General features: G+C 45.4%; 1 protein-coding gene across 5 annotated transcripts in view; it reads right to left on the reverse strand.

Annotated features, from left to right (window-relative positions):
* TEX2 (testis expressed 2) overlaps positions 1-27,827 on the reverse strand; it is an 82,237-nt gene that overhangs the window by 27,955 nt on the left and 26,455 nt on the right. For 2 of the 5 annotated variants that reach the window (XR_005884800.1, XM_040989509.1), the window contains exons 1-4: positions 21,804-23,992; positions 7,863-8,063; positions 6,649-6,988; positions 1,113-1,360 (exon numbers count right to left, since the gene is read on the reverse strand). Coding sequence is in view for 4 of the 5 variants with exons in the window: in XM_040989509.1 (XP_040845443.1) it covers positions 1,113-1,360; positions 6,649-6,988; positions 7,863-8,063; positions 21,804-23,444 (2,430 nt within the window). In the remaining variant the exon portion in view is untranslated. Of the gene's footprint in view, positions 1-1,112; positions 1,384-6,648; positions 6,989-7,862; positions 8,064-21,803; positions 23,993-27,827 lie in introns of those variants that run through there. The other 3 variants (XM_040989511.1, XM_040989508.1, XM_040989510.1) reach the window with 2 other exon arrangements.

Genomic DNA, 27,827 nt, shown 5'->3' on the forward strand with positions numbered 1-27,827 from the left:
AACAGCATTAAGGGATTTTCATCAGATTTAGAAAAAGGAGAAATGATTGGCTTTCTCACAGGGACCAAGCAGCTCAAAAGACATGTGGACCACAGAAGCCTGACGGCAACGCTACGTGGGAGGATGGGCGGTGACATCGGTGTCCCAGGACCATGTGATGCCACATGCACTGAGAGAACAATGCTCCCAAACAAACAGGGATTGTAAGTAAAGAAAATCCTTCAGAAAACAAGTATTTTCTTAAATGACGTTCTTAGGTCAAGGACCAATTCTCCTCCTGACTTTCCTGAGCCCAAGCACCCAGGGAGAAAGGGCCACTAGTAGGAAATAGGGTGTTTGTTTTATTTAATTGAAACTAGCTTAAAACACTATTTATTTATTTACTTACTTACTAACTTATTTAATCTGGAAGGAGAAAGAGAGCGAGATCTTTCACCTGCTGGTCCTCTCCCTAAATGCCCACCTGGCCACCCTCCCTGACACGCATCTCAGCCCAGTCTCCACTGCAATGCTCACCTCCTGCCCTCTCTCTGCCTCAAAACGTCAACTCTCTGCAAGGAGCTGATGATTTTTTTAGACTTAAATTATATCAATGTTGCTCCCTGCTCAAAACTTCCCAGGGCCTTCCATCCCTCTTGGGATGGGTCCAATAAGACCCTGCCCACTCCCCAGCCTCCCTACCTCCCCCTGTGGCCCTAGCAGACTGCCCAGCCTCACTGGCCTCTCTGTTGTGCTTGAATACCCCAACTGCATTCCTGCCACAGAGCCCTTGTGCTTGCTGGTCCCTGCTCCTGGAACACGCCCTCCTGCACCTCAGATCTCTGACCAAGAGTTACCTCCTCCAACAAGACCTCCCTGACTGCCCTTGTAAAATAGTAGCTCTGGCCACTTTCCACCCTCCTTTACTAAGCTTTAGTTTCATTCTTATCATCATCTCATGCTCATTTCCTGCTCTCCCTGGCTAGTGGGCAAGCCCCCAAGAACAGGACCCTTTATTTTGCTCATCACTGTGTCCCAAGTGCCTCGAACAAGCACAAAACAAGAAGCGTCTCACAGGCAGAAAGGAGCACGAGGAGAGGGGAGGGAAGTTCCACTAAGGTAGACAGCTTTACCTTTTTCCCAGCTGTGGGGCTGCTCTCCACACTCTGCACAGGGCTCCTGTGGGGACTGCGGTTTTCCTGGGGGACACACCTGCCCATGTACACGCTGTAGTCAAGAAGCATCTTCTGCCGCACGCTGCCTGCCAACTCCTTCTGCTTGGGCTGTGACAGGATCTCCTCCATGCTGCCCTTGCTGCTGCTGCGGCTATGTGTCAGGTGGCCGGAGGGGCTGCTGTGTCTGCTGTGGGTGGGCACAAGCCCTGGGGCAGAGAAGGGAGGACCATGAGCACAAAGGAAGACATGGCGAATGCAGAAACAACACCACTCACTGTGTGAAGCAGAGGCAGCTAATATGCTATCGAACATTTACAGTTGTCACTCTGAAAAATTACTTTAGTGCTATCCATGATTGATTTTTTTTTTTGGACAGATTTTATTCCTAAGACAATTCAGACAAATGGGAGAATGACAAATGTCCAGTAGGTAGATATATTATTTGAAAGGCAGAGCAACAGAAATCTTCAATCTGCTGGTTCACTTCCCAGACGGCCACAACAGTCAGGACTGGAGCAAGCTGAAGCCAGGTAGGGTGGTAGGAGCCCAGGTACTTGGACTATCTCCCACTGCCTTCCCAGGTGGAAGAAGCTGCATCAGCAGAGCAGAACTGAAGCAGCACTCTGACACTGGATGCTGATGTCACTGCCACAATGCCAGTCTCCTCCCAGGTCTTGGAGGGTTGGTTGGTGCTAGAACTGACAGACCCCAAGACTGGCATGTTGACTCAACAAACGAATCCTCTGCCTCAAGGGCCACCATCCTATGTGACTGCTGGTCTGTATCCCGGCTGCTCCACTTCCCATCTAGCTCCTTGCATGTAGCCTGGAAAAGCAGAGGAAGATGGCCCAAGTGCTTCGGACCCTGCATCCACATGGGAGACCCAGAAGCTCCTGGCTCCTGGCTTCAGATTGGCTCAGCTCTAGCCACAGTGGCTATTTGGGAAGTGAGCCAGCAGATTTCCCAAAAATAAATAAATAAATCTTATCAAAAAAAAAAAAAAGAAAGAAAAAAGATAAGAAAGAACTGACAGACTTTAAATCACAATAGATTTGTGAATACTGTCAGGATCAAGTAGAAAGTGAGTCAAAAGGCAATTAGAGCTACAGCTCACAACAATTTCCAACACACCATCTTCCCTTCACCAAATTATTCATCAAACACATTCTCTAGACCAGTTATGCACTAAAAAGAAGACGCAGCGCCTGCCCTTGAACTTAGACACCAATGCAGATGAACACAACCTTCTGTACTAAGTGACTGCAGCAGGACCACAGGACTTGCAGGGCAAGGGAAGGAGGAACATACATCTGTCACTCACACACCATGACACCTGGGCTCTATCTTCAAGGATAGCTACCATTTTCCTGGCTCAGATAGGGAAGAGCATGTATAAAAAGCAATGACAGAGCACAGTACATCTAAAACCTAGGCAGACACTTTGTGAAGTTTCACACAGGGCACGTGGGAAATGCAAGTGAGGGGACCTACCAGGAGCAGCAAGACAGTTTATAATCACATCACACAAATTCTACTTTCTTTTTAAAAAAATATTTATTTTTTTTATTGGAAAGGCAGATTTATAGAGAGAAGGAAAGACAAAGATATTCAATCCCATGAACAGATTATCTTCCACCCTGTCTCTCCTCCTCTCTGTATATCTGACTTTCCAATAACAAGTTTAAAATCTTAAAAAAAAAAAAGAGAAAAATGATAATTAGTTAAAAATAAACAACAACAAAAAAGAATTCAAATGAAATCTAGAGTTCAATAAAAAAAAGTAGGAAAAAAACAGAAAAGGAAAAAAAAAAAAGATGAAAGCAAACAGAGCAGCAGGAGCCAAAATCCACAGGCACCTCCTCTCCAAGACCGAAGGGAGGAATAAAACCTCGTCCACACCTGCAGTGGCCTCATCCTGTTACTGCACCCTGACCCTGTGGGCAACAACTGCTCTGTGGATTACGGATCTTGATGACATCAAGCACCTGCTTGTCCAGCAGTCATATTAGAGTCCTGCCATGCAACCACACAGCTTGTTCTCCCCAGACTCTGGCTCCTCCTGGGGTTATTCCTGACCGGCAGCCAGCCAGCAGGAGGCCTTCCATCTGCTCAGGACAGATGACCTAGCCATGGAGAGTCACCAGGCCCACCTTCATGGCTTTAAGGAACAGCATGGTCCTCACCAACTGACCCTTGGTAGCTCTGGAAACTTAAACTTGCCACAATATCTCACTTCATAGTGTGTAAAAGTAACAGGTATTGTTAGTGAAATGAGTGCAGCTGTGTTTGCTTTCAGTCTAAGTAAGGACACTGAAGGTATTCCCCCATCTCTAACTCTTATCATTGGGTTTCTTGTGTGCTGGGTTCAAGTCTGGGGACTCCTGGCAGGATTTCCAAAAACACAGGTTCATTAAAAATAAGCTAATTAACATGTCACTTGCAAAGCTGCTTTGGGTGGCCCTCTGAGCGCAGAGGCAGGGCTCTTACCCCTGTGGTTTGTTTGATTCTTTCAATGCATAGTGGAGCAGACCTTTATTTTCCAACAGATACATGCAGGCTACATATGTAACTTTAAATTTTTCAGTAGACACATTAAAAAGGTGAAAAGAAACAAACAGAATTTATTTTACACGGTCATTCCCTAGGTTTCCTGGGGGCTGGTTTCAGGAACCCATAGAAGCTACCAACATTTGAGATGCTTAAGCCATTTAGATGATACAGGCTGTGGAACAGAGGGCTGGCATGTGGCATAGTGACTTCAGTTGCTGCCAGTGGTGTTTGCATCTCATGTCAGTGCTGGTTCAAATCCCAGTTCATATCTCTCTGTTTCCAATCCAGCTCCCGGTTGATGCACCTGGGAAGGCAGAGGTACATGGCCCAAATCCTTGGGCATCTAACACCCATGGAAAAAGCAGTGTGGAATTCCTGGCTATGGTCATGGCTAGGCTCAGTCCAGCTGTTGTGGTCCTTTGGAGAGTGAACCAATAGGTGAAAGATATCTTTGTCTCTCCTTCTTTATAACTCTGCCTTCTGAATTAATAAATCTTAAAAAAAAAAAAACAACAGAAGCTACATGCATCCTATACTTGAAGCCATCTCTAGATTATTCATCATACCTACTACAGTGTAAATCATGTAAGGTAGTTGTTACACTGTATCATTTAGGGAATAATGACAAGAAAAAAACGTTCAGTGCAAGGCAACTTTACAGCTTCATTTATTTTTATTGGAAAGGCAGATATACAGAAAGAAGGAGACAGAGAGAAAAAGATCTTCCATCCTCTGGTTCTCTCCCCAAGTGGCCACAAAGGCCAGAGCTGAGTTGATCCGAAGCCAGGAACCAGAAGCTTCCTCTGGGTATCCCATGCAGGTGCAGGGTCCCAAGCACTTGAGTGGTGCTCCTCTGCTTTCCCAGGCCACAAGCAGGGAGTTATTTGGGAAAGTGGAGCAGTCAGGACTTGATCCTGGTGCATGCAAGTTGAGGATTTAGCCACTAGGCTATTGTGCTGGGCCCCAAGGCAACTTTTAAAGAGTATTTTTGATTGGGGTAAGTGCCATGCCTTATCAAGCCTGTGATGCTGGCAACTCATGAGAGTACTGACTTGAGACCCAGCTGCTCCATTTCTGATCCAGCTCCCTGCTTTTGCCTGGAAAAGTAGCAAAGGATGGCTCAAGTTCCTCAGTACCTGTACCCATGTGGAAGACCCAGAAAAAGCTCCTGGCTTTGGACTGGTTCACTTCCGGCCACTGTAGCTATTTAGGGAGTGAACCACAAGATGGAAGACTGTGTGTGTGTGTGTGTGTGTGTGTGTGTGTGTGTGTGTGTGTGTGTAAATCTGCCTTTCAAGTAAAAATAAATAAATCTGGGGGGGAAAAAGAATATTTTGATCCACTGGTGTTGAGTCTGTGGATAAGAAGCCTGTGGCTATGAAAGGCCAATTATCTAGTATTTAACCTGATGTACCTAAAATGCTATCATTCTAACCGCAGCCAAGATAGAAAACAGTTAATGGGATACGTTTCTTTTTGGAACAACTTTGGAATCTAGTGTACATCTTACACTGAGAATACATATCAGTTTGGACTAGCCACTTTGCAAGGGCTTAAAGCCGCGCCAGGCTGCTGGCTACCAAACAGACAGCCCAGACTCAGAGCCATGCCAGGTGATCTATTAGAATTCGCTTTTTTACTCTTCAAATATTGATTAATCTGAGAAACAGAAAGACAGAGAGGGACAGCTGGCGGCAGAGTGAGGAGCTGGATCACTCTCCAATAGGCCACAGCAACAAGGTCTGGGCAAGGTCAAAGACAAGGACCAGGAATGCCATCCAAGTTCCTCGTATGAGTGGCAGGAGCCCAAGTACATGAAGTGTCATCTGCTACAACACTTGTCCCTTGAATTTTCTTTTACTTGGTTTTAGGAGTTTGACTGTGTCCTTCGAAAGATACACTAATGTCCTAATCCCTAGTACATGAAGTCTTATTTGAAAATGGGGTCACTATAGACAGAATTCATTAAAATGAGGTCATTCTGGTCTGACTTGTGTCCTTCTAAGAACAAGAGAGACACACAAGGCAACACCAGATGACAATGGCAGAGTCCGGAGTGATACACCCATAAGGGCACAGACTTATGGCTACACCAGAAACTAGGAAGAGGCAAGGACAGGTCCTCAGTGGAGCCCACAGGGAACTCAGCCATACTGATTCCTTGGATTGAGGCTCTTCACCTCTAGCACTGTGAGATAATAAATTCGTTGTTCTGAGCCATCAAGTCTGTTGTGGTTTGTCCTGGCAGCACTGGGAAACAAATATATCCAGTAATATCCCCATACATCTAGATTTTTGATGCCTTTGGTTGTTTCTAAGAGGCTTCTTAGATCTCAGCCCTAGCACTAGGATATATTGAAGCTAGTTCTGAACCCAACAGAAATGAAGCTCAGTATATGTTTGGTAAGGGTATAGATCATCTGCTGGGAAGAAAGCAAAGGAAGTATCTGAGACCCAAACAACTCATATAACCTGACACAAAGCCCTGGCAGGGGAAGCCCCAGAGTGGCTCCATCCTGGTTCCTCTCTATCCAAACAAGCTTCCCCTAATAACACCCATGCTGCTTTCGTCCCTCTCTGATCATCCCAATTACTGTTTGCATCCAGCCTCACTCTGGCACAGTGATTTGCAAACATCTGATTCACACAGGCCAGTTCTAATAAGTACCACATCTGGAAGGGAAGAGGAGCTGCTGTTTGCTCCCACAGTAAGCACCATGTCCAGCCAGAGTAAAGGCAAAACGCTGCATGGCTCTCAATCAGGGTGATCAGGACGGGCCCCAAGTGGTGTAAAAAGGTTGCAGTGATCAGCATAGAGGGTAAAGGAGCCATGAGAAAACACTTGGGTGGCAGAGTAAGCAAGTCAGATGTTCCTGCTTCCCCTCACCCAGCAATCTTTCTCCTTTTCCCCTACACACCAAGCATTTCACACAAATATCGTTACCTGATTTACTTCCAGAGACAGCAAGTGGCTTCTTAAGTTCTGACTTCAGCTTAGATGCCAGAACAAACCTCCTAAACCATTCCTCCTTTTCTCGTCCTGTTCTCCCAAAGAGGTACAATATTTGATCTCGCTGACCAGCTCTTGTTCCCTCTGGAGGTTGCAGTGGCTTCTTGGGGTCCTCGTTGGCCAGCTCCCTCTCAGCTGCTGGCTTTTCTTCACAAGTTTCCTTATCTGTCTGAGCCTTTGACATAAAGTCATCTTGTTGCCCAAGCTCAATGCAAATGGGATACTTTTTATTCCAGATGCGTTTCCGAGCCAAACTTTTAGGTACAAGATAAATCTGCAGCGAAAGGGAAATGGTGATGTACAGATATCAATAAAGACTGTCTTCATTGTGCATTAATATTACAAAGAGCATAAACACAAACTTTATGGAATATCTGACTAAAAAAGATGACTGAAATAACTTTTACCACTCATCCTTGCCTGTAAAAACTGGAACAAATTTTTAGAAATGAAAACTTGTTCTTTAAAATCATTTCATAAAGTACATGCTTAAGAGTTCTGTGAGAGTTAGAAATATCTAATTTTCACCAAGCTGCAGCACAGTAATAATGCTTTGTTGGCTATCATTCACTCAGTTTCCAGATCAAGAGTTTACTGGTCCCGAGTCAAACTTTTGAGTCATGAAAAAACGAGAACTGGTTAATCTAGATGGGAAACTCAAGTCCACTCTGAGTATTAGCTGCAAGTGCAAAGGACCTACAGCTTTGTGAAATAACAGGTAACTGCATTTCTAACAAAATAGAAGTAGATAACATTTTACAAAAAGTTATTTTCAATATCCATAATCTTCACACTGACAAAGGCTTCAATTCATTAGTACCCCTCTTATAGCTCTCATGAAGTTTGAAGTCAAAATTCAGAGTGCCCAATGTCTCTGCTCCTCCAGATATGGTCCCTGGAGCAGCAGGAGTCTCCCCTGGGAACCCACCTTCAGGTCCGCCCAAAGCTTACTGATTCAGAATCTGCGCTAGCGAGGATTTTAATTAATGCACACATTAACATTTAAGAAGTATTGCCCTAAAACACACTAATGCTTATACAACAAAAGGATCTTTTTAGGGGGAAAATGCAGTGAAACAGGCAAGATTCCAAATGTTAGTCCTTCATTTGAGGCAGCCCTCCTTCTGAATCGAAGTACTTGGACTCACCTTGCTGTCCGAAAGGTCATAGATTTTCTGGCTGATGTAGGTGACCTCTGGCTTTGTTTCATTGTAGCTCGCCCTCCTGGATATGTTTTTATTGGGCTTTGAAAGTCTTAAGGTTTCACCCTCAAGTCGAACATAGACTGAATGCGTCAAAGTCGCATGGTAAGTTTCTGGATCATAGTTGTAAATCTCATTCATCCATCCCTGATGAAGAAAGACCCTGGTTAGTAAAAATAAAATAAACACAAATCTGATTAAGTGTGAAAATGAACACTGGTATTTAGGACATTAAAACCACACTAGGCTTTGATACTGGTGTCAATCTGTTGATGGCAAAGGGTCACTGAGATGAGCTGGAAGGAAAACTGGTACTGAGCAGCAACCTGCTACGGTATCCGATAACATCTGGATTTGGGGAGAAAAGGGTCATGCCCATTATCCAAATTTTTTTCCCTTTTTGATTTATCTATCCATCTGAAAGTAAGAATTGGAGGGAAGGAGGGAGGGAGGGAGGCAGAAAGAGAGAGAGAGAGAGAGAGAAAGAGATTGAAAGAGCTCTTCCTTCGTGGGGGACTTCCCAAACTAGACCGCTTAACACAAACACTAGCCAAATGGAAAATCACAACATATGTGGTTCAACCTCTATTGGGACTGGGCCTCCTCAGTTGCCCAGATGCACAAGGCAGAAGTCAAAGCCAGCTCATCTAGTTCAGCAGAGGATACCGAGTGCCTCATCAGAGGATGGAAAGCACAACAGGTTAGACTACTCTCCTGGCAAGCTTTGCAGAAAATGTCTGGGTTTATGGATGTGCTAATGTAGATTGGTCCAGAACTTGGAAATATTTTCTCGACCCTTTTGCAATGAAGCCAACAACATCTCAGCACTATCAAAACTACTGAAATAATACATTTGGAATACTCTTCCATACATCAGGGTTTCTAAGGCTTCATCACATGACCGCCTCCCATCCCCAGGTGCTGATACAGTTTGACAGCAAGGAGCAAAACCTTCCCTTCCCCCCAGTGGACACTGGAGATAAAAAAAGAAAGCAAACATTTGTTCCACCTAACTTCCTCCATACTCCAACCCTCCCCACCCTAATCAGAGGCCTAAATGGGCATGCATCCCTCTCAGCTATGTAAAGAAAATTAAAAATTAAACTAAACAAACAAACAAACAAAAAGCTTCCATCTGTTGGTCTGTTTCCCAGATGGCCACAACAGTCAGTGTTGAGTCAGGGCAAAGCCAGCGGTCAGGTGCTTCAATCTGGTCTTCCATTCACCTTGCATGCACCAGGATCCCATACGGGCACTGGTTTGTGTTCTGACTGCTCCACTTCCCGTCCAGCTCCCTATTTGTGGCCTGGAAAAGCAGCAGAGGATGGCCCACAGCCTTTAGACCCTAAACACTTGTGTGGAAAACACAAAAGAAGCTCTTGGCTTCAGATCAGCTCAGCTCCAGCTGTTGTGGCCACTTGGAGAATAAATCAGCAGATGGAAAATCTTCCTGTCTTTCCTTCTCTGTAAATCTGCTTTTCCAATAAAAAATAAATAAAACTTTTTAAAAAAGTCTAAAAAATAAATTGTCACTCCTCTCATTTTATAAATGTCTTGTGATGAGCAGATAATTGCTAAAAACAACTACACTGGAGTCAGGACTGCTAATCTTTTTTCTTTTTTCCTTTTTTTTTTTAATAAAAACTTATTTATTTTTATTGGAAAGGCAGAAATACAGAGGAAGACAGACAGAGAGGAAGATCTTCCATCCATTCACTCCCCAAGCAGCTGCAACAGCCGGAGCTGAGCCAATCCAAAGCCAGGAGCCAGAAGCCTCTTCCGGGTCGCCCATGCGGGTGCAGGGTCCCAAGGCTTTGGGTCATCCTCAACTGCATTCCCAGGCCACAGGCAGAGAGCTGGATGGGAAGCAGGTCGGCCTGGATTAGAACCGGCAACCATATGGGATCCTGGTGTGTTCAAGGTGAGGACTTTAACCTCTATGCTATCGCGCCAGGCCCAACTGTCAATCTTTTTCGAGGATTAGCCATGTCCATGGTGGACAAGTGAGTCCCACTCAAGATTGAACTGAAGGCCTCTGAGACTGACGAATCCTCAGAACTCCCTTTTACTCATTTTCCATCCTTCGAAGCAGGACTGCTTCTCCCTGAATGCCAAGTAACAGGTCAGGAGTAGATACAAAGGTTTGTTTAAAAAACAGAAATCTTTAATCAGGGGTGCTCTCCCATAAAGTTGAAAATTATGTCTTTGTCATACCATCCTTCAACTCTTCCATAGTAACAATCAAAAGTTATCACAAGGAACCTGTGTCATGGCATAACAGGTCAGCCTACTATAGGAAGACATTGGGAATTTTTGCCAGTGTGGAACCAGAGCTATTCACAGGGCCATCAGGAGGGCTCTGGTGCAGTTGATATGGAAATGAATTGACAAGAAACTCCCCAGGAAGCAGGTTTAGGTAACAGATCAAAGAGAGGTGCTTCCTCCCCTAGGCAGGGGAACAGGAATTAACAGACTGAGGATTAGGGACCTGCTAGAAGAACAAATTGTGTATTAGGGGACTATCTCTTGCTGTTGAAATGTAAATGTAAATTCCTCAACTCCCTGATGCACTGGGTGCTGGTTCTAATCTCGACAGCCCAGCTTGTGGCCCGGGAAAGCAGTCGAGGACGGCCCAAAGCTTTGGGAACCTGCACCCCTGTGGGAGACCCAGAAGAAGCTCCTGGCTCCTGGCTTTGGATTGTCTCAGCTCCAGCCATTGCGGTCACTTGGGGAGTAAACCACTGCACAGGAGATCCTCCTCTCAGTATATCTGCCTTTCCAATAAAAATAAATAAATCTTTTTTTTTAAAAAAAAGAATGGAACTGTTTTTTTTGTTTTTAAAGAAAGAAAAAAAAAGTCTGATGCAGGTAATAAACTTCGGCTACTGACCATCAGGTGTTCTTTATCAGGCTCCGTGTACCAAGTCCATCACAGCTGGACGGCAAACAGCCCAACCACCTGAGAAGCTGTCATCACAGATAAGCACCAGCTCATGTCCCCAGCATCTCTTCCTCTAATCCAGCTCCCTACTGATGTGCTTGGGAAAGCAGCAGAAGATGACCCAAGGACTTGGGCTCCTGCACCCACATGAAAGACACAGATAAAGCTCTTGGCTTGGAACTGGCCCAACCTCAGCCAATGTGGCCATTTGGAGAGTGAACCAGTGAACTGAAGATCTCTACCTTTCCCTCTCTTTTTGTAACTGTCTTTCAAACACATACACACATACATACATACATCTTTAGAAGTTGCCCCAGGGTGGGAGTCTGGCACAGTGGGTAAGATGCCACCTGGCATGACTGCATCCCATAATCTCAATGCCGGGTTTGACTCCTGCCACCCACTTCCTGCTAATGCAGACCCTGAGGGTCAGCAAATGATGGCTGAAGTGGCTGGAACCTTGCTACCCATTGTGGGAGACCTGAAGCTCCAGATTTTGTCTTTGGTCCAACCCAGGCCCAGTTGTCATGGATATGTTGGGAGTTAGCTGGAAGACAGGAGATCTCCTTGTGTCTGATTTTCAAACTTAAAAAATATTATCATAAGAAAAAGTATGTGGACTAAAATGGCTCAACACACCTCTTTGTCATGCATGAGGAGTACAAAATTCACACATCAATGACATAGATTTACATGCCTCTAAGTTTTTTGAACAGGCTGTGAGGATCTTTCCTCCTCTCAATGAGTCACGGACTCAGGAACAGCATTTATTAAAAAATTAATGAACAAGCAAGCAGTGCTGAAAGGAATGGGGTGTGCCACAGGTGTTTGTACAGCAGCAACAACAACAAAAAAAACCAAGCAATAAAACAAAACAGAGGACAGACTATGGAGAGCACTTCAGTGGGACTGAAGTGGCCTGGACCATTAAGAATCAGTTTAAGATATGTATTTTGCTAAGTATAGGACACAGTTAATTTTTTGATTCACAGCTTTATTGTTCTAAATATTTAATTATTTATTTGAAGGGAATTACACACAGAAAAAAAGAGAGAGATCTCCCCCTCATTGTTTACTACCTAAATGGCTGCAACAATCCAAGCTGGGCCAGGGCAAAGCCAGAAACCTAAAACGCTCAGTCTCCCACACGGATGGCAGTGGCCCAAGCACTCAGGCCCTCTGCCACTGCTTTCTCAAGCACATGAGCAGGGAGCTGGACTGGCACTGGCGTAACCGAGACTCATGCTGGCACCTACACTGGATGCCAGCATTGCAGGACGTGGCATAAGCTGGTGCACCACAAAATCAGCCCCTGGTACATAACTTTTACCTTTTTCTTTAGTCTGCTACCATGCTAAGTTACTATGGTAAGCAATTTGCACATGTTATTTGGTCCTGCAATGTCAGGATAAACAATGTGTTCAGTATGATGTGCTCAAGTGGGACTGTGCCTGCCCTGAGGGCGGATTCCCAGATCCTTGTTCAATGAGTTCATAATGCTAGCTTTCAACTGGTCTTGGCGGGATTTTTTAAAATGTTTTTTCCCCCTAAACATTTATTTTCATCTACTTGCATGGCAGAGTGACAGAAAAATAGAAGAGACAGAACTTCTATCTGCTGGTTCAGTTCCGAAACGCCCCCTATAACTAGGGCTGGGCCAGACTGAAGACAGGAGCCTGGCACTCCATGTGAGCCACCCACATGGGTGGCAGGTCCATGGAACTGAGCCATCAGCTGCTACTTCCCAGGACACTGGGACAGAAGACAAGGAGCCTGGACTTGAACCAGCACTCTGCTTACCCTGCTGTGCCACCACACCTGCTCTGGCGGGAATTCCACTGCTTTTGCAAGCCATAAGTAGGAAGCTGGATCAGAAGTGGAGCAGCTAGGATACAAACAAGTACCCACATCAAAGTGGAGAATTAGCCTGTTGAGCTATGATGTTAGACCCCAACACTTCTTTAAAGGTTTTGTAAAATTTGTTGATAAGGCAATCTGGGTCTAGAGTTTTCCCTGTTTTCAAAGGTTTTAATCATGAATTCAAGTTCTTCTACTGCTACTGGGATATTCAATTGTATATTTCTTTATGAGTGAAGTTTTGTTTCTTTCAAGTAATTTATTTCTCATAAGTATACAATTTTTGCACATAACATTATTCCCAATATTTTCCTGTACTCCTTTAAAAAAAGGATTTATTTTTATTTGAAAGGCAGATTTTTTTAAAGATTTATTTTTATTATTTTTTATTGGAAAGGCGGATATACAGAGAGGAGAGACAGAGAGGAAGATCTTCCATCCGATGATTCACTCCCCAAGTGAGCGCAACGGGCCGATACTATGCCGATCCGAAGCCAGGAGCCTCTTCCAGGTCTCCCACGCGGGTGCAGGTTCCCAAAGCTTTGGACTGTCCTCGACTGCTTTCCCGGGCCACAGGCAGGGAGCTGGAAAGGAAGCGGGGCTGCCGGGATTAGAACCGGCGCCCATATGGGATCCCGGGCGTGCAAGGCGAGGACCTTAACCACTTGCGCCACCGCGCCGGGCCCCGAAAGGCAGATTTTTAGAGAGAGAAGAGACTCAGAGAGGGGTCTGCCATGCAGTTATTTACTCCCCAAATGGCCACAACGGCCAGAGTTGAGCTAATCCAAAACTGGAAGCTCTTCCAGGTCTTCACTGGGTGAATGGGCAAAAGGGCCCAAGGACTTGAGCCGTCCTCCACTGCTTTCCCAGGACACAAGCAGGGAGCTGGATCAGAAGTGGAGAGCCAGGACTTGAAATGCTGACACTGCAGGTGGAAGATGAACCTGTTATGCCATAGTGCTGGCCCTTCCTGCACTACTTTTAATGTCTGTGAGGTCTCTGGTGATGTCTATTTTTTTTTAGTTTTTATGCTGATACCTTATACTTCGTTTTCTTAAAGGTTTATTTATATTTTTATTGGCAAGGTAGATATACAAAGGGAGGGAGAAAGATCTTCCATCTGCTGGTTCACTCCCCAATTGATCACAATGACCAGAACTGAGCTGATCTGAAGCCAGCAGACAGGAACCTCTTTTGAGTCTCTCACGCGGGTGCAGGGTCCCAAGGCTTTGGGCCGTCCTCAACTGCTTTCCCAGGCCACAAGCAGGGAGCTGGATGGGAAGTGGGGGTGCCAGCATACAAAACAGTGCCCATATGAGATCCCGGCACGTGCCGGGATACTTAGAAGTATTTTGTTTTTCAAATATTTTAAGATGTTTTGTATTTTTTGTTACTTGTTTCTAGCTTAATTACAATACAATCATAGAACACGATAAATATAATTTCAATTCACTTAAATTTGTTAAGGTTTGTTTTATGGCCCAGATATGGTATATGTTGGTGAGCATTCTATGTATGGTTGAAAAAACTACACATTCTGATAGTTGCATAGGTTTTTAAAAATGTTAATTATTCAACTTTTCAAAAAAACTTAATTTTTAAATTTTTTTGTTTTTTATTTTGTTTTCTTTTTTTCTAATTATTCAACTTCTTAAACATTTTCAATAAAGATCTCATAGACCAGCCAAAATATGCAAAATCATTCTCTCTCCTTAATGACACGAGGCGTCTAACTCAGCACATGGCAGTTTCACGCTGAGTCCTATCAAGCAGTTTCCCTAATTAAGTGAGGGAAAATAATCTATATAATCTCCAGGTGAAGTATTCAATCATGGACAATCAAAATCCTAAAAAAGAACTAGCTGCAATATTAAAAACTCAGGAATAACAGTGTCTAATTAAAAGGTTAATGCTTGTAAAAATTCTTTAGGGTTGTACAGAAACACTAAAAGACACTCAACTTACAAACTTAGGTCAAAGTTTTAGTTTATGGCTTTGCTTTTCAGATGTATAAACAATACAGGATACACAGACTCGTGTGTTGGGGCACAAGCACTGCACTCAGGACACAGGTGACAAGCCAACACCGTCCCAGGGTAACCAGCTGCCGCCCAGCCACAGCTCCTAAGGAGATTCTCTTATCTGGCTAGCAAAAGCAATCATTCCAGTGGTACTTCAGGGATTCAGCTTTTAGCCACAAAACCGGGCACTGGACCTGGCAGCTCAAGTTACCAGGCTGGCTGAAGAGCGGGTCCCCAGGGAACTTGAGGGACCACCACCTGCTCCTCATACAGGGCCGCGGCTCTGGCAGGAGGTCACAGTTACCCTCTGCTGAGAACTCTGATAAATACAGCTCCCCCCTGCCATTCAGATTCCAGGACTCCTGGAACAAAACCTGACTCAGGAAAGTCAAACAGAAAGGAGAGTTGCATGTCCTATCTACACTGTTCCAATACAAAATCCTGTCTGCAGCACCTCAGGAGGTAGGGGTGAAGCGACAGGCAGGCCCAAGAGAGACTGCATGCCATCTGTCCCTGGAGAAGGCCCTTTTCCCAGCCTGCAGCAGTATGACACTCCCCCAATGGCAGCTGTGGCCTCTCTTGGCCTCTGTTTTCCTTTCTCTGTGTTAAAGATTTACAGACCAAAGTCCACAGCTGTCACAAAGCAAATAAACCTGGGCCCCAAATCAGGATTTGAACTGCACATGTAAGTGAACAATCCCTTGGTAGCTTAAGTGCAACTCTCCCCAGGGTCAGAAAACAGGCATGAAAAGCAATTGTGGACTTCAATAGACATGCTAGCAGTGCCACAGGCTTGGGTTCCAATCCTGCCTCTTCTGCCAGCTGACTATCATGTTCTTCGCCCTGTGAAAGAGGCGAGTACGGCTTCATGCCTCAGCCCCCACCTCATGCCCTGCACTCAAGCCCCGTGACTTTTCTCCACACTGGCAGAATTATGGGGGGGAAATTCGCATACAATAGAGTGAACACATGCCAAGCAATGGCTTTTTAAACTTACGGATCTTCTGGGCCTGGTGCAATGGCTCAAAAACTAACTCCTCACCTTGCAAGCACTGACTTCCCATAAGAGTGCTGCTCATGTCCTGGATGCTCCACTTCCCACCAGGCTCCCTGCTTGTGGGCTGAGAAAGCAGTTGAGAACCGCCCAAAGCCTTGGGACCCTGCATCTGTGTGGGAGACCTGGCCCCTGAAGGCACCTGACTTACCTGAAACCAAGTCACCCTTGCAGAAAGCAATTTCCCAAGGCAAACCTAATCACATTTCATACCATTCATCAGGCCATTTTTTCCTATGACTTGACCAATTCCCTGGATTAAGTGGCACATGAAATTTCTAGACTTCAGCAATCAAATATCAAATGTTGGGAGCAGCACAGCACCTCCCAGGCCTTCACTCTGTTCCATATATAGCAACCAAACAGCCACCACTCTACTATTCTAAAATCCCTAACTCTGAGCTTCTTATGACTCCATTTTGCTAGGAGACATGAGAGTGGGTATCCACAGATAAAACAAATAGATAGCAACCCATCTCCTTCCAAGAACTCAACTAAAAACCTCAGAGATGTTCTCAACCCACACTACACATCTCAGACAGGCATTGTTTCTGAAGCCGGAACCATTGAAGTGGAGACGGTGCGCACCACTGGGGACAATGATCCAGTCAGCCGGGCTGCAGCTGTCTGGCCCACAGACTCGTCCTGTGACAGCATTTTCAAAAGGTCAGGGGTTTCTCTTCAATTCACTGCTAGATTAACAAGATTCATTTGGCTCAAAGAACAAACCACAATCTACAAAGGGGCCCATTTAATACTTGGAAAGATTAAAAGCTGCAATTAACCTTTTGCAAAATAATAAAGTCTGGAAGAAGTTCTATTGCACTTGCTTCCAGCTGCAGTGCCAGTCAGGAGTTCAAGGCTAATGCCTTCTTGCTGAGCTTGATGCTCAGCTGACCAGAGAAAAGCCCCAGGAAACACCAGAAATTTCTCATCTTTAGGGCACTGGGTAACCCTGGGATGACACCAGTAACTTGCAGAATGTTCTCACCCATGGCTGTGCTGACACCTGACTCTGCCTGTCGTTCATAACCCTGTAGCACTTCTTCATCAGGTCTGTTGGGCAAGGAGCAAACCTTAAACACAAGAACAGAGCCAAGTTTCAACGCCACTGCTGTTGAAATCATCTCTGAAGCACACAAAAGGTGATTATCCTTCCTTTGTTCCCCAAACTAAAACATAAACAGGATTGTATCTTTGCTAGAGTTAACCTCTTTCGGATGTATTGGAGGTTGAGAACTGGAGTTGTCAGTTACACAAAGCAGTCTCAGAGATTATGGAGTTCGAGGATAGAGCAGAACAGTCTTACAAACTTCACCGAACTTCAGACACAAAACGGAAGAAGCAGATCTGTGGACATATGGAATTCACACTACTATTGACAGCCTGAAGCAGAGAGCCAGCATTCCAAATAGATGCTGTTCAAATATACTAGGGAGAGCACTTTTTAAAAACGTCCATTAGGGCAACTGCATTGAAACTGCCCACTTTCTCCCACTGCCTGCTTTAGGTCACCTTCCCAGAGGTCACCAAATGCCCAGGAGACAAAGCTGTGGGTAAGCCACAGATCAGATATAGGGAAATAGCCTTTGTCCCAGCCGTTCTATTTTTCAGAACAGCATCTCCCAAACTGTGATTGCGGGACTTTTTAATGATAATGCACATACAGGCAGAAATAGAATAAGCAATAAAGAGCACTCAAGAACCAGTGCCCATATGGGGTCCTGGCAAACGAAAGATGAGAACTTTAGCCACTAGGCAACTGTGCCAGGCACTGTTCCGGGTGCAGCGTTCCAAGGCTTTGGGCCATCCTCAACTGCTTTCCCAGGCCACAAGTAGGAAGCTGGATGGGAAGCAGGGCCACCGGGATTAGAACTGGCACCCACATGGGATCCAGGCACAAGCAAGGTGAGAACTTTCGGTGCTAGGCTACCATGCCGGGCCCATATGAACTCTTCTTAAGCACGAAGCCCAGGATCCCTGCAAGGCCATGGGCCAGCGTACGGAGATCTTCACAGGCAGGTTTTGTAGCCTCCTGGACCAGAGAGTTTTATTCTATTTTTAAGGTTTCCATAGCTGCCCTCAGGAAGAGCTTTATCATATTCACCATAAAAACTAACTGAAGAGGATTGTGCACAGGAAGTTAACACGAACCAACTGACTCTTTTGATTGGCTCTACAAAGTGGTTCACGGGTCTGTTTTATAGACAAACCAGGGAACTGGTGCCACCGGGGATGCCCAGCAGGCACTGTTAGTGGGGCAAGAAATAAATTTGTGATCTGTTACAATAGTTAGTGTTGCCTGAACTCAAAGTAGAACACATTGTTCAGTGAGAAGCCACAGAGAGGCTGACAGATAGTCAAAGCCAGACTCTACTCCAGTCTCCATTTCTCACCACAGCATCTGGCTCCTACATTTAATGTTAATATATATATATATATATATATATATATATATATATATATATATAATATGATCTATTCCTCTATTAGAAAGAGAGAAAGAGACACACAGAGAGAGAGATCTCCCATTCCCATCTCAAAAAGCCACCACAGCTCAAACTGGACTGATTTGAGACCAGGAGTCAGGATTCCTGTGTAGTGCATAGTCCTAAGGACGTGGGCCACCTTCTGCTGCTTTCCCAGGCTCACTAGCTGGGATGCAGACCAGAAGTGGAGCAGCTATCTGGGTTTTGAAGCAGTGACCATATGGGATGCTGGAGCTGTGGGCAGTAGCTTTATCCACTATGCCACAGCACTGACCCTTAAAGTGCCTTATTTGTAAATGATTCCTGGAGGCATGATCTCTCATTCAATAAAATTATAAGGAACATTCACCCTTCTAATCCATTGCAGTAACCCTTTCCTAAAGACAACTTTCTAGAAACAGTGTAATATACCAAGTAAAAGACAGCAGGCTGAAATACACTTTTCCTCATTAGGAATGAAAACATTCTAAATGAGAGAAAGCTACAAATGAAACAGAATTCCCAAAATGATTAAACTGTTCAAACATCAATAAGCAAGAATACTTGCTAAGATTATTGGTGTCAATCTGTAGCATTAAAGTGCTTATTTTCTACTAGGAAATTTCAAATGCATCTATCTAAAAGGAGGAGAGACAGGGAGATACACAAAGAGACGGGTGTCTTTCATCTGCTGGTTCACAGCCCAAACGCCTCCAGTAGTTGGGGTTGGACCAGGCTGAAGCCAGGAGCCAGGAACTCCACATGGATCTTCCATGTGTGTGGCAGGAATCCAAGGACTTGGGTCATCATCTGTTGCCTCTCAGGTGTACTAGCATGAAACTGGACTAAAAGTGGAGTTAGGACTTGATCCCAGGTTCTCTGATAGGGGATTCTGGCTTCCCACTTACCATATTTTGCCACGATATATCATCCCATTAAAGCAACACTGAAACAGAGGATGAGTATGCATGTGTGTAATATATACACACATTCATGCAGAATATGTTTTTAAAGATTTAGAGAGATCTTCCATCTTCTCGCTCATTCCCTGTATGGCCACATAGCTAGGCCTGGGTCAAACCAAAGCCAGGAGCCAGGAACTCTATCTAGGGCTGCCCTCTGAGTGGCAGGTACTTGGGCCATTTTTTGCCATCTTCATAGGAAGCAGAATTTAAGGAAAGCTTCCAGGATTAAAACCTTGCACTTCAATATGGGATACTGGAGTCATATATGGGAGTTTAACTTACTGATCACCATACCAGCTCCAAAAGACTTTAAACTGAGAGCTAACACACCATTAACAGTAATTCCCTCCACTGCTGTGATAATCATTTTTTTCTTTTCTAGTTTCTTGTGTTTTTAAACATTGACCATGTATTTCTTCTGAACAATAAAAAAAGTTTATGATATTAAAAAGCAAATAGCATTTTCTACCCTAAAAATTTCTTTCCTTATTTTTGTTCAATATGTTGATCATACTGCCATTTTAACAACATCCTTGAGTAAACACAGAAGAGTAAAAACTGATGAATTTAACTGAGAAGACAAACAACCTTTGAACTTGAAAAGAGAAAAGTTAAAATCAATAACTACAGTTTAAATCGGCTCCAAGGAAAGCCAGTTCTTTCCTATACCCCTGATGTGACGCAGACTTCGCCAGGCGGGCACAAAGAATGCATGCTAGGGAAGGCAGTAAGAGGAAACCCAAGGCTCCAAATCCCACTGCCACTACTCAAGTAGTAAGAAATGAGCACTCTATCTCACCAGGTAACTTCAGAAAGTCTGTGTAGGGGCCAGAATGGTGAAATAGTGGATTAAAACTGCTGCTTGTGACGCCAACATCCTATATGGGCACTGGCTGGAGTCCATGCTGCTCCACTCCCTAATGTACCTGGGAAAGCAGCAGAAAATGGCCCCTGCACCTACATGGGAGACCTGGATGAAGCTTCCGATTCCTGGCTTTGGACAGTTCCAGCTCCGGCTGTTATAGCCACTTGGGGAGTGAACCAGTAGATGGATAATCTGTCTCTCTCTGTGTATCTCTCCCCATCCCCTCTGTGACTCTGCCTTTCAAATAAGCAAATTGTTTTTTTTTAAGTTTGTGGAAAATAAAATTAAAAGAGAAGTATATTTTGATACAAAAAAATTAATATTCAGACACAGTTTTTATGATATGCTTTTCCACCAGCTTTCTGAGGTTCCCTCATAAAATTAGAAGCATAAGACAACTGCTGGGTGAAGTTGAATTAAATAAATTCAGTGAAACAGTGGTCTAAACTTTTCTCATTCTACACTTTTTGTGCAAAAACATGCATAAATATGCATTTGAGTCTATGGTTTACAAACTACATAGTCTACAGCTATACTTTTTTATTTTTACAAAAGTTTATTTACTTTTATTGAAAGGCAGTTTTACAGAGAAGGAGATACAGAGAGAAAGGTCTTCCGCCCACTTGATTACTACCCAAGTGGCTACAATGGTTGGAGCTGAGCCAATCCGAAGCTAGAAGCCAGGAACTTCTTCCGGGTCTCCCACATGGGTGCAGGGTCCCTAGGCACTTGGGCCATCTTCCACGGCCTTCCCAGATCACAAGCAGGAAGCTGAATGGGAAGTGGAGAAGCCAGGACACAAACTGGCACCAATACGGGATGTGCAAGGTGAGGCTTTAGCTACTAGGCCACTGCACAGCACCTTGTATGTTTATTTTTAAATTGTTTTTACCTATTGGGGAGACTGAGGGAGCAAGAGAAAGACATAGAAAGCTCCTATCCACTGAGTCACTCCCCAAATGCCCTAACGGTCAAGGCTGAGGGCAAACGGGAACACAATGCAGGTCTTTCACATGGGTACAGGAACCAATCACTTGTGTCACCGCTACCGCCTCCTGAGGCCTGCATTAGCAGAAAACTACAGTCTGGAGATGGATTCAGGAATCAAACCCAAGCACTACAATAGGGAACATGTGGGTTTTAATCACTAAGTAAACGCTCATTCCCTGTACTTCTCCATTTTTGTTATTATGAAACACATTATAACCAGACATTTTTAAAATAAAATAATTCAAGCTCTCACATCTTCCCACATCCAATGGAGGTCCAAAGCCTGACATGTGCAATGCATGGAAAGGTAACATCTCTCTCCAGCCCATAAGATGCTGTCTCATCCTCCTTCCATTCTCTGCAATTCCTGTATTACAGCCTGTCTCTAGGGTGTCAAGAATATCTAACCCTGATAGCCACAGCTGTAATAAACCCGCAGTAAGGTGCAAGTTTAGAGATGAACTAAAGCAAGAACCAGTTGCAAACACTACTCTCCAGGGCCAGGGAGATATCTGACAGACTGCCTGGTCATCACCAAATCTGAGCCGGAAGGAGATCATCGGCACATTCTCTTGAATGCCTGGAGAACAAGGAGACCCCAAAGTCTTCAAAACACTTTGTGTCAAAACTTTTAGCCACGATCTAGAAAATGAAGCTAGAGCAGACCCGGTTTGCAAGGCAGTGAGTGTATGGACGGTACCAGCCAGTGGCTAGACAGGGACTTACCTTTAGGATTTCAGGCTCTTTGATATCCAGAGACCTCGTGTTCCAGGGCTGCACATGCTTATACAGCTTGTGGTGTTTATGAGCACTTGGTGGTGTAAAAAACCAAATCACGCACACTGCAGTCATGAAGCCTAGGCCAACTCCCAGGAGGAGGCCGCTCACGTAGTAGGGAAGGGGGAGGATGAGGTACCCATAGACACACATTACAAAGAAGCCCAGTGTCTTCACTGGCAACTCAGGGTGCTGCCCGGCTGCTTCTGCCTCATCCTCACTGTCGAGGACTGCACTACCGATGCCAAGCACCTTTGGTTGGACAGGGACGTCTGGGGGTTTGTCCATTTTACTGTCCCCCTCTGTGTCCAGGTCAAAGTCTTCAGTGTACAGCTCACAGAACTCTTCATCTTCTTTGCTCACCAGTGCCGACAAGGTACACTTCTCAAGGACTAGAGAACTCGTCCTCAAGCCCAAGTCCTTCAGGCCACTCACCTGGCCACTTTTCGGTTCAGCCTCTCTCGAGGGCTCCTCGGTAGCCTTTGGGAGGTCACCCCTGGAGGTGTTGGGGTCGCTTCCATAGCCCTCACCTTCAGAGTCCCCCTCTTCCTCCTGGATGCTGTAGTTATTGCTTTCCAGGTGCCCGTTCAAGCTGGACAGGTTGGAGAGCTCAGAAGCACTTGAAGATAAGGCTTTCGGCCGATGGCTGCCACTTTCTTCCCCTATGATTTTACTAAGGAGCTGAAAAGGCTCATATATGACTTCAGAAAGGCGGCGTTTAGTGTCTTCGATTTTAGCCTCCATTTCGGGCACTTTGAAAAAGGAGCGGGTATCAGAGGGAGAGGTCAATGGGGAAGAAGGTGCGGTTTTGGAATCTCCACCTGTGTTCCGGGGCTGTGTGAACTGCTTGAACAGGTGTAGGTTCAGTTTGGAGTCAGGTGGCTTATAGGAAACAGCTTCTGACTCCTGCCTGGAAGTATCTGTGGACAGGGACTTCACCAAGGTCTTCATCAAGTGCCTGTGCCTGGGGGGGTGCAGAGATTCTTTTGGCTCCACCTCGACAGACAGGGACTTGACAAGGCTCATGAAAGGTTTTGCGCTGGACAGGGCAGAGGATGAGGCACTGGATGACAGGATGGGGGACTTGGAAGGAGAGGACAATGGGGAGGAAGAACTGGTTTTCTGCTCAGAGAGGGATGATATGCTGGGAGAGCTGGCTAAGGGCCCTGACAAGGATGACCCTGGGGACAGAGCCAATGGCACTGTACTTAATACTTGTGCTGCCGGAGGAGGGGGCTCCAACAGCTTTACAGTGTTCTCCGAGACGGGTAAAATGGCAGGGGCCTGGGATGCGGGCAGTCCCTCTGCCAGGATGGGTGAGGCAGCAGGGCCCGCGGAGTCATGGCCACCCTGGGGTTCAAGGTAGAGGTCTTCCTTGGCTTCGAGCGCTGTTACAATGCTTTGGTCGTCTAGCCCCTCTGTGAGGTACTCCTTGAACTCCTCCTCCTCTTCCTCCTCCTCCTCCCCAGATGCCAAGAAGTGAATGGCGATGGTGTCTCGGGACACAGACCTCTGCACGTGCACTTTGGGGGCTGATGGCTTTGGCATGTCAATGGTTTTCTCGGCATGGCGACCATTCAGACTTGTCATCGCCAGCTTCACAAGGGCTCAGACTCTGTGAAAACAGTGAGAGAACCAGAAGTCAGAAGCAGTTTCTCCATGGAGGCACTGTCACTCACAGACGGGAGCACAGATGAAGCTCAGCTTAAATGTTGATTACACTTCTACTTGGCGGAGGACCCTGGTTCTGCAGTTGAATGGGTTTAATTGTTTCATTTTCACTAGACAAATTCCAGATAAGCATTCATTTCTATGAGCAAACTACACACCAGCGTTATAAACATTATACAATCTGTCTGACTTCACAACACCTGAGTAACTGTTTCCTTCTCTTTTTACTAGCTCATTCCTATCAGTAATTCTCTATTTCAAAGCTTGAAATTCCTGAATAGAAATTGCCAGCAGGACAAATACAGGATCCTGGTGATCCCGAGGATCTTAGGACAAAAATTTCACCAAAACAAGCTAACCTGTGGGGAGTTTAGTTCCACTGTAATCCTCACAGTGACCCAAGGGATACTTGGCCATATCTCCCCACAGTGCTCATATATCTTGCCATTACTAATAAGTAGCAAAGCATCCAGCTATGGAAGTCTGTGAACAAACTGCCATGAGCTGTTGGCTTTTTTATTCCACAAATGGTAAGTACCACAAGGTCTGCCAGGAAAACATGGCCACATTCTAAGGCCCCACGATACAGTCCAGGCATGTTCTAAGCTGAATTCACAGTGGAAATGGCAGGCCAACAGATGGTAATGCTGTAAACCACCATCAGCCAAGAATTCTGTAGTGCTATATTGAAACATGCAAGCACTCCTTTCTACCTTAGGAGTGAGACACAGAGAGGCATCTCCTCAAATGGGTTGCAAAACAAAAGATACCAAGCCCACCTGTGACATTCAGGACATTTCATCTCCTATTCACTTCTGACCCACCCACTGGATACTAAAGCATCCTGGGAGACCTTACAAGTTGGAAACTAACACACAACCTGAGCAGAGACCTTGTCAAACAAGCTAATGCACAGGGTGGGTTTTGGGAGTTCTGAGCAGAGTGAGAGGTAGCACACCTGCTTGGTCTCCTAAACTGACAGGTTATGTGGGATGGGCACGTTAAGAGGAGAGAAGTAACAAACAAAGGCAGGAACATGAGCAGGGACATGGCATGTTCAAACACCCGGCTCTATGTTCTGTCTCCAGGCTGGAGGGATGCTGAGGGGTCAGAAACAGACTGTCAGAATGGAGAGGCATCATGGGTAAAGGAGAGAGTGCCCACTTAGGACTGGACATGAGGGTTGCTGGTCCTTGCTCCCTTCCTGGCTGACTCAGTGGGAGTTTGCACAGGCCACAACCTCTCCAGGTTTCAGTATCTTCATTTGTAAAATGAGAATCTAAATGCCTTTCCTAATCGAAAACCCTACCCATGTTACAGTTTACTGTACACCAGCCAACATGATGCACTTCATCTACCACAGATGATCAGCATGAGGCTGCCTTTTCCTTTAATTTAAACAGTTCCTACATTTAAATTTTCCACCAAATACGCATGGTCAAAAATGCTGGCAATTAATACTGCCAAAAAGTAAAAACATCAAACCTGACAAAGTTTGGTGGACAGTAGGAGCACTGGGAAACAACGATCTGGTCGCCTGAGGAAGTTCTCCAGTGATAACAAGGGGACAGCCATGACAAGGACACATCTGAAACTATATATTTTCAGTTATCAAGTACCTGAGAGAAATTACTAGAAGCTTTCTAACAGAGTTTTGCTCACTTGTGTACTTCAGACTTTCCTATCCCCATTGGATCTTAGCAAAGGAAAAATCTCAATCAAACCAAACAACATAAATGCAGGAGCTGGTGGCAGCTAGAAACACAGCCTCGAGCCGGAGCCCAGAACAACCCTCCCCTGTTGTCGCTAAGCCAGTAGGTTTGGAGGCTCAATAGCAAAGAAAAATCCAGGAGCAAAACATGTTTTTCATTTCAGTGTCACCTAGTTTTATAATGGTAATTTTAAAAAGAAAGTTTGCTCCTTGGCAATTCTTGACAGGCTGACAAGCAAACTTGTTAAAATTGCTTTAATTACAGGAAGGCTGATATGTAAGGTCCCGTGGTTATGAGACTGCTTCACCGGGAGCAGTGGTTCCAAGTAAGTACAAAGCACATAATTCCGGGGCTGAATGGTGTCAGTCAGTCCTCTGGAAAGGCCAGAGTGGAGAGACCTGACTGCAGGGGCAGGTGGGGCAGGCTGGGAGCCAGAGCAAGGGGTGAAAACACAAGCGCACTCAGAGGCTCTGGGTCTCAGCCAGGATCCTGGGAACAAAACACAGGTGCCCACGCAGAAAGTGATCTGGGTTTTGTTTTTGGTTTTTTGTTGTTGTTGCTACTGCTTTTCAAGATTTTACTTATTTATTTTTTTATCGGAAATTCAGATCTACAGAGAGGAGGAGAGACAGACAGGAAGATCTTCCATCCGCTGATTCACTCCCCTAGTGGCTGCAATGGCCGGAGTTGAGCCAATTCGAAGCCAGGAGCCTCCTCCGGGTCTCCCACACGGGTGCAGGGTCCCAAGGCCTTGGTCCATCCTTGTCTGCCTTCCCAGGCCACAAGCTGGGAGCTGGATGGGAAGTGGGGCCCCCAGGATTGGAACCAGTGCCCAGATGGGATCCCGGTACATGCAAGGCAAGAACTTCAGCCACTAGGCTACTGCATTCCCTCCTCCCCGCCCCCCTTTTTTTGGTGCAGCAGCCACTAGGGCCTCCTGCTCATGTTCAGGTTCCCTGACCTGCCATTAAAGATTCCTGCTGATCTTGGATCAGACTGTCTCAGAGTCTTGTGTCAAACAGGGATCGAGCTGGAGCCTACGGAGAGCTGAGTGACAGGCAGTCTGGCTCACTAACTTTACTGTGTTTCTCTAAGGTTTAAACAACAGCTTCAAGGGTTCACAGTCAAGGCCACCAACCCACACTGCCCAAGCCTGGCTCCATTTTCCTTATTTTTTTTTCCACTGCTGGATAACTGAGGGTGCAGGAACCACAGCCCACTAGCTGGGTTCTAGACAACCCAGCAGATGGTCCTTTCTTCCTCCTCCTAGGGACCACTGCAACCCCCTTTTCTGTCTTCCCAATGGCTCACTGCTAGGACCAACAAGATCAACCTCTCCCATAGTCACAGTCCTGTAGGACAGCCAAGGCCAAAAGGAAAGCAAACCTGATTAATGTGGTATATTCTGAGGATGGACACTGACTCCATGTGGGAGGACATCTTCTCCAAGTGACTTTCCCATGGCAGCAAGCTACCACCTCCCTTCATCCCTGCTTTGTTCTGGCCTTGGTACCCACCTCCTGCCCGGTCATGGGTGCCCATCAGCCCGCTAAGAGTTCTGTTCTGAACCAGTAACACGTGAACAGCTTACTAGAGAAATGAAAAGGGTTTCATTATCCAACTGACAACCTAGCAACATAAGAAATGATGAACCTCCTGCCTTCTCCCACTGAAGCTCAATTACTACAAGCTGAGAGATAACATTTTTTTCTCAAGCCTTCAAAGTACCAAGAAAGTTTAAGTACCCTTTCCTACAGCTTCTGTCTTCCAAAGCAGACCACAGCCCTGAGTTCTGAAGCTGACCGCTCATCTTGTCAGAGCAGGGCCTGAAATTTACATGAATGGACACTGTACTCTTGTACATATGCATGCTTAAGCAAAACTCTGACACCATCACAAGTGGTGCTGGAGAGTGCTCATCCAGCCCAGAGTGAATGGGATGGGAGTGGCAGAGGCAATATGGAAAACAGGCCCTGAGTCTGGTGTCTGGGAGGACAGCCTTCACTATCAACCCCATCATTCTTCTGAAAATAATTAACAATGAATACAATATATATTTTCTTAAATACAAAATGTTCTGAAGTTTTGACAACCAAGCAAGGAATAAACAGACAAAAACTAAGAAAATGGGAACTCAGAGAGCTGAACTGTGGAGAAACCATTCTTGAACCCCAAGCTCCAGTTGATGCTGACAAACTAGAACCTTCCATTAATGACCTCCTGGCAGAAATTGCTCCACACACACATACCTCAGGGTTAGGCAGGGTAGTGAACTAACTGGAGACTCTCACCATGACAACCCAAAGGCCACCAGAGCAGCCTCCCTTAGATTGGAGGCTGAGGTCTGCCACCTCCGAAAGAGCCAGAGAATCTCAACTGTGAACTTCCTTCAAGATGGACTAAAAAGCAAGCACAAAGCCTCCCCTCACTTGAGGTCTCAAGTTACTCATAGAAATGCTTTCTCACATACAGGGAACAACACTTACCAAAGCTAACCACGTGGACAAGAAAATAAGACTGAGGGCTGTAGAGGAAAATATAGAAAAACAAAGACCTCAGGACACCAATGGACCCAACATAGGCATGTTTC

This window comes from Ochotona curzoniae, unplaced genomic scaffold (assembly GCF_017591425.1).
Source record: "Ochotona curzoniae isolate NIBS_2020 unplaced genomic scaffold, NIBS_Ocur_1.0 contig_523, whole genome shotgun sequence".
Classification (NCBI taxonomy): domain Eukaryota; kingdom Metazoa; phylum Chordata; class Mammalia; order Lagomorpha; family Ochotonidae; genus Ochotona; species Ochotona curzoniae.